At 40.1% G+C, this 13,359-nt stretch overlaps 1 protein-coding gene across 1 annotated transcript in view; it reads right to left on the reverse strand.

Moving 5' to 3' along the window:
- Nucleotides 1–13,359, reverse strand: part of adgrb1a (adhesion G protein-coupled receptor B1a) — a 618,149-nt gene that overhangs the window by 124,129 nt on the left and 480,661 nt on the right. The window contains exon 24 of the mRNA XM_048596183.1: nucleotides 9,541–9,639. Coding sequence (XP_048452140.1) covers nucleotides 9,541–9,639 — 99 coding nt within the window. The remainder of the gene's footprint in view (nucleotides 1–9,540; nucleotides 9,640–13,359) is intronic.

Genomic DNA, 13,359 nt, shown 5'->3' on the forward strand with positions numbered 1-13,359 from the left:
TTTGCAGGTGAGTCGCTTGAAATAAAATCAGGAGAGATGTGAAATGGTTCACAATCATCCATTTTACACTATTGTAAAAAGTCTAAATCTACGCCATCAGGTACAACACTTATTTACTCGGAATATCCTACCTTGGAAATCTTTGTTTCATGTTTTTTGTCCAACGCCAGCTTCACCTTTCATCTCCGATCTTTGGTGCTGATCAAATTGACAGATATCGGCACGACTAAATTTGTGACCATTGTTAACAACAATACCAGACAATATCCCTCAACCTCAACAGAACCAGTTCGACTTCAGCTAGTGTGTTGTGTCTAACTCTGGACTTTAGGAAGAATGTCAATGGTTTGTAGGGACCGTGGTGAAGCTTTGCTAGAATGGAGCCAGTGATGAGGGATTCCGGTTATGTGGGCAGACTGCAAACACTGGGATTATTCTCTAAACAAAACAAAAACTGCAGACGCTGGAAATCAGAAACACAAACGGAACTTGGTGGAAAACGTCAGCAGGTCTAGCAGCATCTGTGGAGAGAAATCGTCTCCCAACCAGGAAATTGATTGTGAATTTCATCAATCAGATTAAATTGACTGGCCTCTTGAGTTTCTCCAGCAAAATCTGTTTTTGTTATTCTCCCTTGGTCAGAGAAGATGGCATAGAGATTTAATTGTAATGTTCAAAATAATCAGTAATTTTGGCATTGGAAAAGAGGAGAAACTACTCCCACTGGTAAATGGGTTAGTAATATATTTAGAAAAAGAACTAGAGGCAAGATAATAAGAAATGTCCTTCAGGGAAGGAAACTGCATCCCTTACCTGCTCTGGCCTACATTGACTCCAGACCCACAACAATATGTTTGCTCTTAATTTCCCTCTGAGATGGACAATAAATGCTGGCCTAGCCAGTGCTGCCCTCATCATAAATGGTCGACAATATATATTATGATCTAGCATCCATCACTGGGAATGTTTAAGGATGTAGATGTGATCATAATTTTAAAAAGGGGAATGAATGCAGATTTGAAAAAAAATGAAAATTATTGTTATTTATTGTGGAATTGGGAAGAGGACAACTTGAATCCATTTTACATTAAGCTGTTTACAGTTCGAAGAGATAGATGTTTTCATGCCATAAACCTTAGGCACATCACAACCTGTTCCTTAACATTAATGTACATCATTGTATCACCTGATAGTTAACTTTCAGTTTTATCAAAGATGAGGAAGTCAGGGCCACAAGACAAAAGTGTAGAATTAGGCCATTTGGCCCATCGAGTCTTCTCCACATTCAATCATACCTGATATGCTTCTCAATCCCATTCTCCTGCCTTCTTGCCGTAACCCTCAATCACCTTACCAATCAAGAACCTATCCATCTCTGTCTTAAAGGCACACAATGTCTTGGCCTCCAAAGCCATCTGTGGCAATGAGTTCCACAGATTCATCACCATCTGGCTGAAGAAATTCCTCCTCATCACAGTTCTAAAGGGTGTCCCTTCACCCTGAGGCTGTGCTCGTGGTTCCTATTAGTGGAAACATCTTCTTTGTGTCCACTCTATCCTGGCCTCTCAGTATTTTGTAAGTTTTAATTAGATTCTTCCTCATCCTTCTGAACATCATTGAGTTCAGCCCCAGAGTCCACAACTGCTCCTCATACGACAAACCCTTCGTTCTCAAGATCATTCTTGTAAACCTCCTTTGGACTCCCTCCAAAGCCAGCACGTCCTTCTTTAGATATGGGGCCCAAAACTGCTCAAAATATTCCAAATGCAGTCTGACCAGAATCTTATACAGCTTCAGCAGTACATCTTTGCTCTTGTATTCTCGCCCTTTTGAAATGAATACTATCATTGCATTTGCTTACCTGACTGCCAACTGAACCTGTATGTTAACTTTGAAAGAATCCTGAAGTAGGACACCAAAGTCCCTTTGAGCTTCAGATTTCCAAAGCCTTTCCCTGTTTAGAAAATAGTCCACATCTGTATTCTTCCCAGGAAAGTGCATAACTTCACACTTTCCCACATTGTATTCCTTCTGCCACTTCTTTACCACTCTCCTAGCATGTTCAAATCCTTCTGCAGCCTCCCCACTTCCTCAACACAATCTGCCACTCCAACTATCTTTGGGTCACTTGCAAACTTAGCAACAATACCTTCAGTTCCTCCATTCAGATTGTTAATGTATAACGTGAATAATTGTGGTCCCAACATGGACTTCTGAGGAACCCCACTAGTCACTGGCTGCCATTGTGCAAAAAAAAACATTTTATCCACTCTCTGACTTCAGCCAGTAAGCCAATCCTCTATCCTTGCCCCTAATACCATGAGATCTTACCTTATTTGCCAGCCTCCTGGGTGGCACTTTGTTGAAGGCCTTTTGGAAAGCCAAATAGATCATGTGCATTGGCTTTCCTTTGTCTAATTTGCTTGTTACTTCGTCAAAGAATTCTAACAAACTTGTCAGGCATGACCTCCCCTTGGCGAAGAAGTGAGCAGGCTGCACATAACTGGGGTGGTGGGAGCTGGATGCTTTCTGCATACACTTTCTCTGCTATGGTTGTCCGTGGACTGACACTGTAAGCAGACTTAAGTTATCATAAAATAATGATCAACTAACATGAAATTATTTACTGAAAATAGCCAGATCCCATCAAGCATGTTCCATTCAACAACATGACCCTCGACATACTTCATCTACTAAAAATATCCAGGTTGAAGCAAAACAAAAGAATAAAAATAGGTGTGAAGAACTCTGGAAAATTCCTATCCAACCCTGAAACAGTCAAGAACAACTTCCAGGAAGCAAGAATGTGGTACATTAGACTAACTTTTTAAAGTAACATTACCAGCTTGCTCCAGTTGTTGTCCCCTTTTCAATCTTTCTGGAGTTCATAAATCAACACACAATCCTTTTCCCAAGTTGAATACCAATGTTGGAACTCTTAACTCAAAATATACTCATTAACAATGAAACAACTCAGCTTGCTAGTCTAAAAACCTATTTTCAACCTTTCTAGATGAGTTATTAATCTACAATCCTATTCTGAACCATTCTGAAATCTTACACATGGATGAATCTGGAAAGTACACACTATTCTAATTAGTCCCTGCACCAAACATTTATACCTGAAGCTCCTTTCTTTCTGTATTGTATCATCTCAGCTACATAGCCCAATAACTTATTCACTTTCTAAGAACTCAACCGCTAGCTTGGACTATGGATCTTTAGAGAATCATCCAATCTCCTTCCCTTTCAACTGCCTGTGTTCAGAGCCCAGCAGATTTGATGTTACCCCGAACAACATTCATCACACTATATTTATTAACATTTAATGTAATCAGCAGTTGCAGGTTCATTAATCATGGAAGGCAAATCCACAATAGTCTACAGAATTGAATTCAACTGTTGTCACAGAAGTCTTATATTTGTAGAAACCCAACAGGTGTTGTACATCATTTAACAGTACATGTACAAATCCCACGTGAAAGCAGCCTGTAGCCCCTTGGGGACCCTTCTCCTGAAGTCTATTTTGATGTAGACCTTCTTTATTCACAGAGCGCAAAATTGCTGCAAAGCGTATTAGATGCCCTTTAAAAGGAAAATGGCAGAGGCATAAATATAGGTTAATGCTCCAGGCCCTTTTGTTCTGAGTCTACATTTAGATTTTCTGTGCATACTAAGGTAAAGCCCTATGGAGATGATAAATAGTGAAATGTTACAGTCTCTCTTAATCTACTCTAAAAACATTACACAGGCAAGTGGAAATGACAGAACTCTAGAGGCCATTTGCGCTTACAGGGGATCATCCCACACTAATGGTGTTATAAAGCATTCTTACATATGCAAGATTAAACTGGAAATAAAAGTTATTTTAATTATAAATTAAAAATGTACATAAAAAGTTTCAATTATAACCTGCATCAACACTCCTTAAATTCGGAAATGTGCAAATCCTAGCTCATGTATCAAGAACTTGCCACTGAATGCTTTTTATAACTGGGTGACAGTAGGGTTGAGAATAATTTCCTTTTGTGCTGCCAAACATAGCCAGTTAGTGCGAAACTTTAAAGCCTTTTAAATTCCAAATAAATAGTGTTCTCCACGGTATCTGAGGGAAGAATATGTACTGTCTTTATTCTGGAGCAACACTTAGCATGAAGTCCTCACTCAGCAGCAAGACATATCCATTCTTCTTTTTTTAAAATATATTTTTCAATCAACCGTTCAGAGATGATACATCTCATGATGAATTTAGGCCTCCTGATTCAGAGGCAGGAACACTAACACTGTGCCACAAGAGGGTCCCATTGTCTTTTTTTATTCAACCTATTTTTCGAATCAACCTGTTCAGCGATGTTATGACACGCCTCTGGAGCAGGCAGGACCTGAACTCAAGCCTCCCAGTTCAGGGGTTGGGACACTAACCTATGCGCCACAAGAGGGTCCCGTTGCCTTTTTAAAAAAAATTTAACCCTTTTTTTTCTAATCAACCTGTTCAAAGATGTTGTCACACACCCTCGGCCAGGTGGAGCTTGAACCCAGGCCTCTTGGTCTAGAGGTAGGGACACTATCACTCTGCCACAAGACAGTCCCATTGCTTTTTTTAAAATTTAACCTATTTTTTCTAATCAACCTGTTCAGAGATGTTGTTACACACCCTGGAGCAGGTGGGACTTAAAACCAGGCCTTCCAGTCCAGGGGTAGGGACACTACCACCACGGCACAAGAGGGTCCTGTCCTCTTTTTTCATATATATCTTGAGGAGCAACAGCTGTCTCTGAAAAGTAATGTGACATCATCAGGAATATGATCTAAGTAGCAGTTTGGTTAAATCCTAGATTAGATTAGATTGCTGAGCTCCACTTGAAAGAAAAAACTCTTCAGATGATCAGCGACCAACAATTATAATTCATCCCAAGTCTCCACTTAACCTTTAAAACTGAAAACAACAGTGACGACAGGGTTGACATCGATCATTTGAATAATGTGTTGCATGAAGAGTGTTAAATAATGGGAAAACAGCTGATCCTAGTTACACCAGTCTAAAATCTGTTCCTTTGCATAGTCTTGCTCAGTCACATGGCTCATCCTCCACTAGACTTACAGACTTTTCTCAATTGACATTGTTCGCTTAACGTCACAGTTTGATTGTTTTTTCACAACTTAAGGAGAGATAGTGGTATAGCGGTAATGCCACAGGAGTAGTGATTCAGAGCCCCAGGCCAATGTTCTGGGGAAATAAAAGGAAAAGACTGCAGATTCTAGAAATCTGAAATAAAATCAGTTCACGCTGGAGAAACTCAACAGGTTTGGCAGCATCTGTGGAGACAGAAACAAAGTTAGTGTTCAGAGCGTTAACAATTCTGAAACGGAGTCCCATCAGACTCAAAACATTAACTCAGTTTCTATCTCCACAGATACTGCCAGGCCTGCTGAGTTTCTCCAGTATTTTCTGTTTTTATTTTATTTGTAATGTGCTAAAAATATACATGTGAATCTCACCATGGCAGATGATAAAATTTGAATTTGATTCATAAATCTAGAATTAAAAGCTTGTCCAACTGTGACGAAAGGACCATTGTCAGCTGTCGTAAAAATGTATCTGGTTCATAAATGCACTTTACAGAAAATAAACTGCCAGCCTTGCCACATCCGGCCTAGATGTGACTTCAGACCCATTGCATTGCGGTTGAGTCTTAACTGACCCTTTCTTCCCTGGAGCATCAGAGGTTGAGGGTGACCTTAGAGTGGTTTACAAAATCACAGGAGGCATAGACAAGGTGAATAGCCAAGGTCTTTTTTCCAAGGGGAGAACTAGTGTTAGCCAGAGGCTGCAGAGAGAGAAAGAGAGAGGCAGACAGACAAGCTGCTGACATTGCTGCCTGGGAGATGCTGACCAGAGGCTGTAGTCAGAAAGATGGAGACTCGGGGTGCCAGTCACCAATATCGCTAACAGGAAATACCAGATGTGAAAAAATGCTGACTTAAAGAAAGAAGCAGCTCGTGAACTGAGGATAACACAGACCTAGGAGCTGGCCTGAGCCGATCAGAACCACTCGGTGCCTAAAAAAAGAGTAAGAAAGATGATGTCAAGTAAAAGCCTTATTTGGACGAGGGGTGATGAGGTAATGCTACCTAAGTCTCTGGTCCAGGGCCAATAAAGGTAAAGACATGTGATAATTGAATTAACCTGAGCCAACAGGAAAAAGACAACCTCAAAAAAGGTTAAAAGAAGACCCTCGCAGTATGTGGCCAGCAAAAACTCCAGAGATTAACTTTCATAGAAGCACAACCGTCAACAGGGATGTGGTGATCCTGGCATCGAGTGCGGTATCTGGCCAATGTCAGTGCTCGGCAGCTACAGCAGCGATTCTGCACAGGTATTTATATTCTGTGACCTTTCTGGAAGTGTTAGTAGCCTTTTGTGGGTGTACAAATAGGTTCTAATCCTTTCAGGAAAATGTATGAATTACTTGTGTGTTGTCTAATGTATAGGCCATACATGTACGTTTACATAATACGTAAATAAAAGAGATGAGTGAGTTACGGTAAAAGCGACTCTTCTCTCTGTATGAGCCGATAACTGGAGCCAACGTTGCCGGGCTTCAACACGAGACTGCATAGATTTAAGGTGAGAGGACAGAGAGTGGCGTGTGCATGGAATGAGTTGCCAGAATACATCGTAGAGGTGGGTACAATTTCAACAATTAAAAGACATTTCGACAGGGGCCTGAACAGGAAAGGTTTAGCGGGATATGGGACAATTGCAGGCAAATGGGATTAGTCCAGTTTAGAATATCTGGTCAGCATGGACAGGTTGGAACAAAGGGTCTGTTTCCATGCTGTATGACTCTACGACCCCTGACGTGGCCTACAGAGCTAATTGGTTCAACAGCAATCAAGAATTGGAAATAAATGCCATCCCTGCCAACAAGGTCAACAACTCATGCAAGAAAAAGCAACTCTGATGCTAGTACCCCTACCGAAAAATGGCTCATCAATATCAAAACTATTAATGCCACTCTTCTGTTGGCTTCCTCTTTCCTCAAATCCCTGTTATATAATAAAAGTAAGTACAGCATTTTGAAGGAAGGTGTTTATGAGTTGAATGCAGTTTATATATTTTTTTAAAGAAGTGTGAAGTTGTTCCGTTTGGTAGGAAGAATGCGTGAGACAATAAAACTAAAGGGTTCAACTGTAAAGGGGTTGCAGGAGCAGAGGAACATGGGTATTTGAGTACATTAGTCATTGAAACCAGCAAGTCAGGTTGAGAGAGCACTGCATAAAGCAACCTGGGCATCAGTAGGGGTACTGAGTACAAAAGCAAGGAAATTATGGTTAACCTATATAAAACTCTGGTGCAACTTCAACTAAAGTACTGCACCCAGTTCTGAGCAACACATGGATACAAAAAAGTGGATACAAAAAAAATTTACAAGAATTGTTCCAGGGATGAGGAACTTCAGTTACATTGAAAAATTGAAGAGTTTTGGACTATTTGCCTTGGAAATTTAAAAAAAAAGATTCAGCACTGGCGTTCAAATTCCTCAGGTGTCTGGAAAGGTTAGATTTGGAGAAACTGTACATATTGATGGAAGCATTGAAACCCAGAGGACACAGATTTATGGTGATTGGCAAATAAAGCAATGTATGATTTTTTTTTTTCATGCTAGTGGTTACAAACTGGAATGCAAGGTCTGAGAGAGTTTCAGAGGCAGGTTTAACTGAAGCTTTCAAAGTGAGTCGCATCATTATCCAAAAAGGCAAAATTTGATAGGGTACAGGGAAAAGGCAGCACGAGATGAATTGTCCTCTCAGAGGGTCAGCACAGACATATTAAGTCAAATAGCCTCCTTCTTATTTGTAACTATTCTATGATTCTATTCAAAAAATTGATGGAAATAGATGGAGAAAACATTAGGTTTGATTAGGGAGCATGCATTGCCAGGAATATTAGCACAATTAAAGTATGGGTGACATTTGGTATCAGTAACATTGAATCGTAAATATTGTTACATCACAAGTGAACACAGCTCAAATACAGATTTAGTGAAATGAATGAGTGGAGAGTTTTGTTATCACCATTGCAAATATTGCCAATTCCCCATTTAAGAACAGCAAATGGTTGAGAATTGCAACATTCGTGCACTGAGATTTTCCAACATTTTGTAGCAATCGATTGTATCACAGTATGAATGGCTAATTGGAAGAGGATGTTCAAGGTCAATGTACACTGGTCCTGGACAACACTATCCAGGGAAGCAACTGGAGTTCACAATATACAATGAGGCTTAGCTTTCCCTCAACACTTCTCTCCATGACCCCAATGCCTCTGTTTTGACGGGTAGCAATTCCTTCAGGGCATTCCTGGCTGGCACGGTGGCTCAGTGGTTAGCACTACTGCCTTACTGTGCCAGGGGCCAAGGTTTGATTCTGGCCTCGGACAACTGGCTGTGTGGAGTCTGCACATTCTCCTCCTGTCTTTGCGGGTTTCCCTTGGGTGCTCTGGTTTCCCTCCACTATCCAAAGATGTGCGGGTATTGCGGACAGGCCATGCTGAAGTTGCCTGTTTGTGTTCAGGGATGTGTAGGCTGGGTGGGTTTGTCATGGATAATGTGAAATTACTGGATACGGTAGCTGGGGGGGTTCCAGATCTGGGTGGAATGTTCTTCGGAGATTGGGTGTGGACTCCATGGACCGAATAGCCTCCTTCTACGTCATAGGAGTTCTACGATCCTAATCAAACACCATTAGAACGTTAATTTGTATCTTCCTACATTATAGGCACCGTAGTCATTGTAATTTTATAAGAACAATTTCCTGATCTAAATCTTCAGAATTTCTTTGTTTTCCTTCTGGTAGCCAGGAGTACAGCAATCCACTCATTAAATCTGGTAATCCAACTAAAAACTCCACATCCCACAAAATGTCAGAAGCTGGGAGTAACTGTGGAAATGTATTAACACAGCAATCCAATGGAGTTCAGAAGCATGCAATGTAATCATTTGGAAATGTGCAATGCAATGATGCCATCTGGATTGACAGAAGTTGATAGCACAACACTGCACTATGTGGGAAGTAGATTCAAGAACATTCCTAAGCATTGTCCACTTTATCAAAATGCAATATCTGCATTTTATTTGTACATTTGTTCTTCTAAAAAAGGACATTTCAAACAACCTCTGCAACGAACATAGCTAAAGTTTTGTCACTGCATGGTAGTGAGCTCATCTAATTCCATATTAATTAGGTGATCAGTGCAGAAATTTAAAGACTGCTTCCACTATTGGAAAAAGATAGTTAGTTGGATTTTTGTTTTTTTTTCAGGATATTAGACTGTGGTAAGTTTAAATCTGCTAAGTATAACAGCAACAGAAGTTTTGCTGCTGCTAAAATATAGTTACAGTTTCATTCTCAGCACAAGATGATCTTTTAAACTTTACAACCCATGCATGCAATCTGCTTAGTAAACCTACGGTCCACTGCTGGCATGGGCTTCAGAAGACAAAAATAATAACAAGTATTGAAATTACAAGAACTAACATGGCGTTACTGGTGACTGTAGCCGATACTTCAGCTGAAGATATAACTCCACACTTGGAACATTTGAGCGTCATACCGTAAAGGGGAACTGTCATCTGACTGCAATTAAAATTAAAAGACTGAAACAAAAATTGAACTTTAACACAAAAATCAGAGACAAATAATATTCATCCAGAAAATAAAACTTTGCAAGATTGTTCATTTTGTCAGTATTTAAAACATAAAACACACATGTAAAGAAATCCACTTAAACTGACAAACAACGTTCCATATTTCCTTGAAAAGAAGCAAGGTTTCACGAGCAAAGTCATTAAGTTTTGGTGTAAAATCCATCCCACATTAAATTTTACATATTTCCGCGGTGTGGGTTGAGATTTATTTCTTCCAGTTTGTAAAATAGTATATATTAAGTAAATATATTTTGAGTAAATAACCACATAATTATGTTAACGTTACTTTTAAATTTGTCAATTAAAAATCAAAGAAATGTAAGACAGCATCCTTTTTATTTGCCTTGGCATAAATTATTTCTCATTAATTTTCATTAATAATTATTGGATTCCTTCATAGATGCCTTCAAACTTATGTGGCCTCACCAAAGCGGTTGGACACCAATCTGCTACAAATTTCACTTTCAAATCTTTTTCAATACTTACACTCTTTATTCTGCCTGAAGGAATAAAGCATCTGGAATACTGTCTCCAGTTCTGGTACCACCCAAACCCGCATTATAGGATGGATATTATTAAGCTAGAGAGGGTTCAGGAGAGATTACCAGGATGTTGCCGGGTATGGAAGGATGAGTTATAAAGAAAGGCTGGGTAGGCTAGGACCTTTTTTCACTGCACCACTGGAGGTTGAGAGGACACCTTACAGAGGGGTATAGGTAGGGTTAAAGCTGGGTGTCTTTTCCCTAGGATAGCAGATTCCAAGACTAAGGGGCATATTTTAAGGTGGGAAGAGAGAGATTTAAAAAAGATATGAGGGGCCAAGCTTTTACACAGAAGCTAGTTCACGTGTGGAATGAACTTCCTGAGGAAGTGGTGAATGTGGGCACATTTACAACATTTTAGATAAGTACATGAATAGGAACATTTTGGAGGGATATTGGCCAGGAGCAGGCAGGTGGGATGAGTTTAGTTTGGGATGATGTTCGGCAGGAACTGGATGGAGCCAACAGTCAGTTTCTGTGCTGTATGACTCTATGACTCCTCGCAATGTATAAATGTTATAGAAAAAAAAGCTGTCCCTATCCTTGCTATTCTTTCCGTTGTTTAGTCGTCTCAATGTTACGTAATATGATAATGCATATAAGCAGTCAAAAATCACAAAGCATCCATTATTTTGATGGGAAAGCACCTGCAGGAGAAATGCTCATTATGCTTTCATGAGATGTTCACAAGTTACTTAATGAATAAGATAATCAGTTCAAGTTTGATTCTTTAATAATTGGTGAGAAACGGTTGGACAAACAATGATGAATAAAGAAGAGTCTGCAAGGTTTTGCTAAGGGCAAATCCTGTTCCACTAACTGAGTTTCCTGAAGAACCGACCTTCAAAAGGCGTTTGAAGAATTACCAGATGTAAGTTTGTGGACATAATTGAAGCCCTGAGGATAAAAAAGGGCAGCAACAGTCTACCCACAACAAATAGTATGCTGCAGTTTAAGCAGGCAGCTCCTCGCCGTTTTGTCCAGACCAAGAGGGATGGGCAATAAATGCTGGCCCAGATCCCACGAATGCACAGACGTACAAAAATTAGCTAACACATGGACAACAGAGAGTTGTGGTGAATAGATGTTTATCAGATTATAAGAAGGTATACAGTAGAGTTCCCTGGGAGTCAGTGCTAGGATACCAGTGGCTTTTGATATATATTAGTGACTAGGGGCATGATTTTATTTCCCCCATCCATGGGTTTAAAGGCAGGAGGGGCATGTAAAATCCAGACAGTGGTCTTCCCAACTCCCATCCACCCCTGGTTTGAAATTTTACAGAGTTCTGGTAAGCATCTGCACAACTTGCCTATTCTTCATCCTGTTGAGGACCTTAAATAGCCAACTAATGATGACTTAATAACCTTAAACAACCGTTACCCATATTTTACCAAACAGTGTCAAACTGCTGAGGGGCAGCCATCAGGATTGTGGTCGGTAAATTACCGTTATATTTTAAAAACGCCAACTGGAGATTTATGGGGTAGAGGATTAAAGAAAGCATGCCATTTAAATGTTAAATATATCTATGGAGGTGTCTGCACTTAATCAATTGCGTAAATGAATGTAACTTTCATAAACTCTCCAAACATTAAAAGGAGGAAAGAAGATGTAATACATAGAAATGAGGCATTGTCTATCTTAAATTTTAAAAGTCTGTAGATTATGGGAAAATAAATGGGACAGGCAGAATGTGGTTTAACTTGAAGAAATATCCTGAAATATAAGAATGGAAATCTTTTCAAGTAAAGTCTTAAATTCTCTTGGGAGCAGCTGAATAACATTGCAGTTTGGAGTCCTGTGATCAAATTCACTGCAAAGACAGTGCAGAGCTCTTTGACAGCTGCTGATGGTCTCCAATGAGAATGCTAAACTAGTGCCAAGAAGTGACAGTTCCCGAGCCCTACAATGCTGCTCGAATGATTGGGCTTGATAGCACGGAGACTTTCAGTCCGTTCCCCTGGCATGTGGAAGAAAGCAGGCAGAATATCTGCTCGCACTCGCTTGTGCAGTCCCAATGCAGCAAGCAGATGCTTCAGAATTCAACTTTGCACAATCTATACCGATGCATGAATATTATCAAGGATGTCTTTCATTATTTTTCTTCAAATAAAATTATATCCAACTGTGCGAAAAAGAGAGAATACTTATTTAGTGAGCCAAATGTACATTCTCAAAATCTACTGCAATTATCATTGCTGGAACTATTTGCATGAGATAGAGTTTCTGAAGAGAATGACATTTCAGAATTTTAATCTTGAATTCAACATAGGTTCTGATTACTTTGAATCAAGAAATCTCACTCAAAGATTTCAGGGCTCAGAGCGGTAAATAAGTTAATGCTACAGCCCGCTGACATATTGGAGAATAAACAAGTCAATATATAACCTGCAGATGCAGATTTAAATGTCTGTCTCTCTTGAATATTCTAAGTGCTCACGGGTGAGGCAAGGGTATTTTCAAAGGCAGGGAACAAATGACTGATAAACCTATGATACCCAATAAACAATCTGAGTGAAACACCTACATTTATTGCACAGCCTCCTAAATAGGAAATTACAAGTCCATATTAGCCTTTCCATCCAGCAGGATTGGCATAGTCAGGGGCACTAAACAGGAAGGAGAAGATAACCCATTGCCAAAATGTGTCTGCCCCTTTTAACTGACCCTAGATCAATTGAGGACAGCTTGCACCATGTGAGTGGAACGGGGTCACAGAGAGGGAGCTGCTGGCATTGGGTAAGAAGTTGGGGTTCAGAATAGGAACGTGGCTTCTGCAGGGCCTTTCCTTTCTGAAACACAGTCTCTTTATGTGGTGACCGAAGGGCCTTGAGTATCCTCTAGGCACAAAGATTTCCCTCTGGAATTAAATCACAGTGAAGTTGGGAAATGGCAGAACTCTCCCCACCTCAGCCTCCTGCTTGGCAGGCAGAAGGGACTGCTTAGTCTGTCTGGATTTTTCTCCATCTCCCCAAAATCTCACATTCCCAGCCTCTGCACTGATGGAAAACTTGAGACAAAGTGTCCTTCAACTTGCGTTTAAAGGCCCTTAATGAGTCTTAACCTGCATGGCCTACCAATATTTTCAATTCTTTTTCCCCATG

This window comes from Rhincodon typus, chromosome 4, assembly GCF_021869965.1.
Source record: "Rhincodon typus isolate 14 chromosome 4, sRhiTyp1.1, whole genome shotgun sequence".
NCBI lineage: Eukaryota > Metazoa > Chordata > Chondrichthyes > Orectolobiformes > Rhincodontidae > Rhincodon > Rhincodon typus.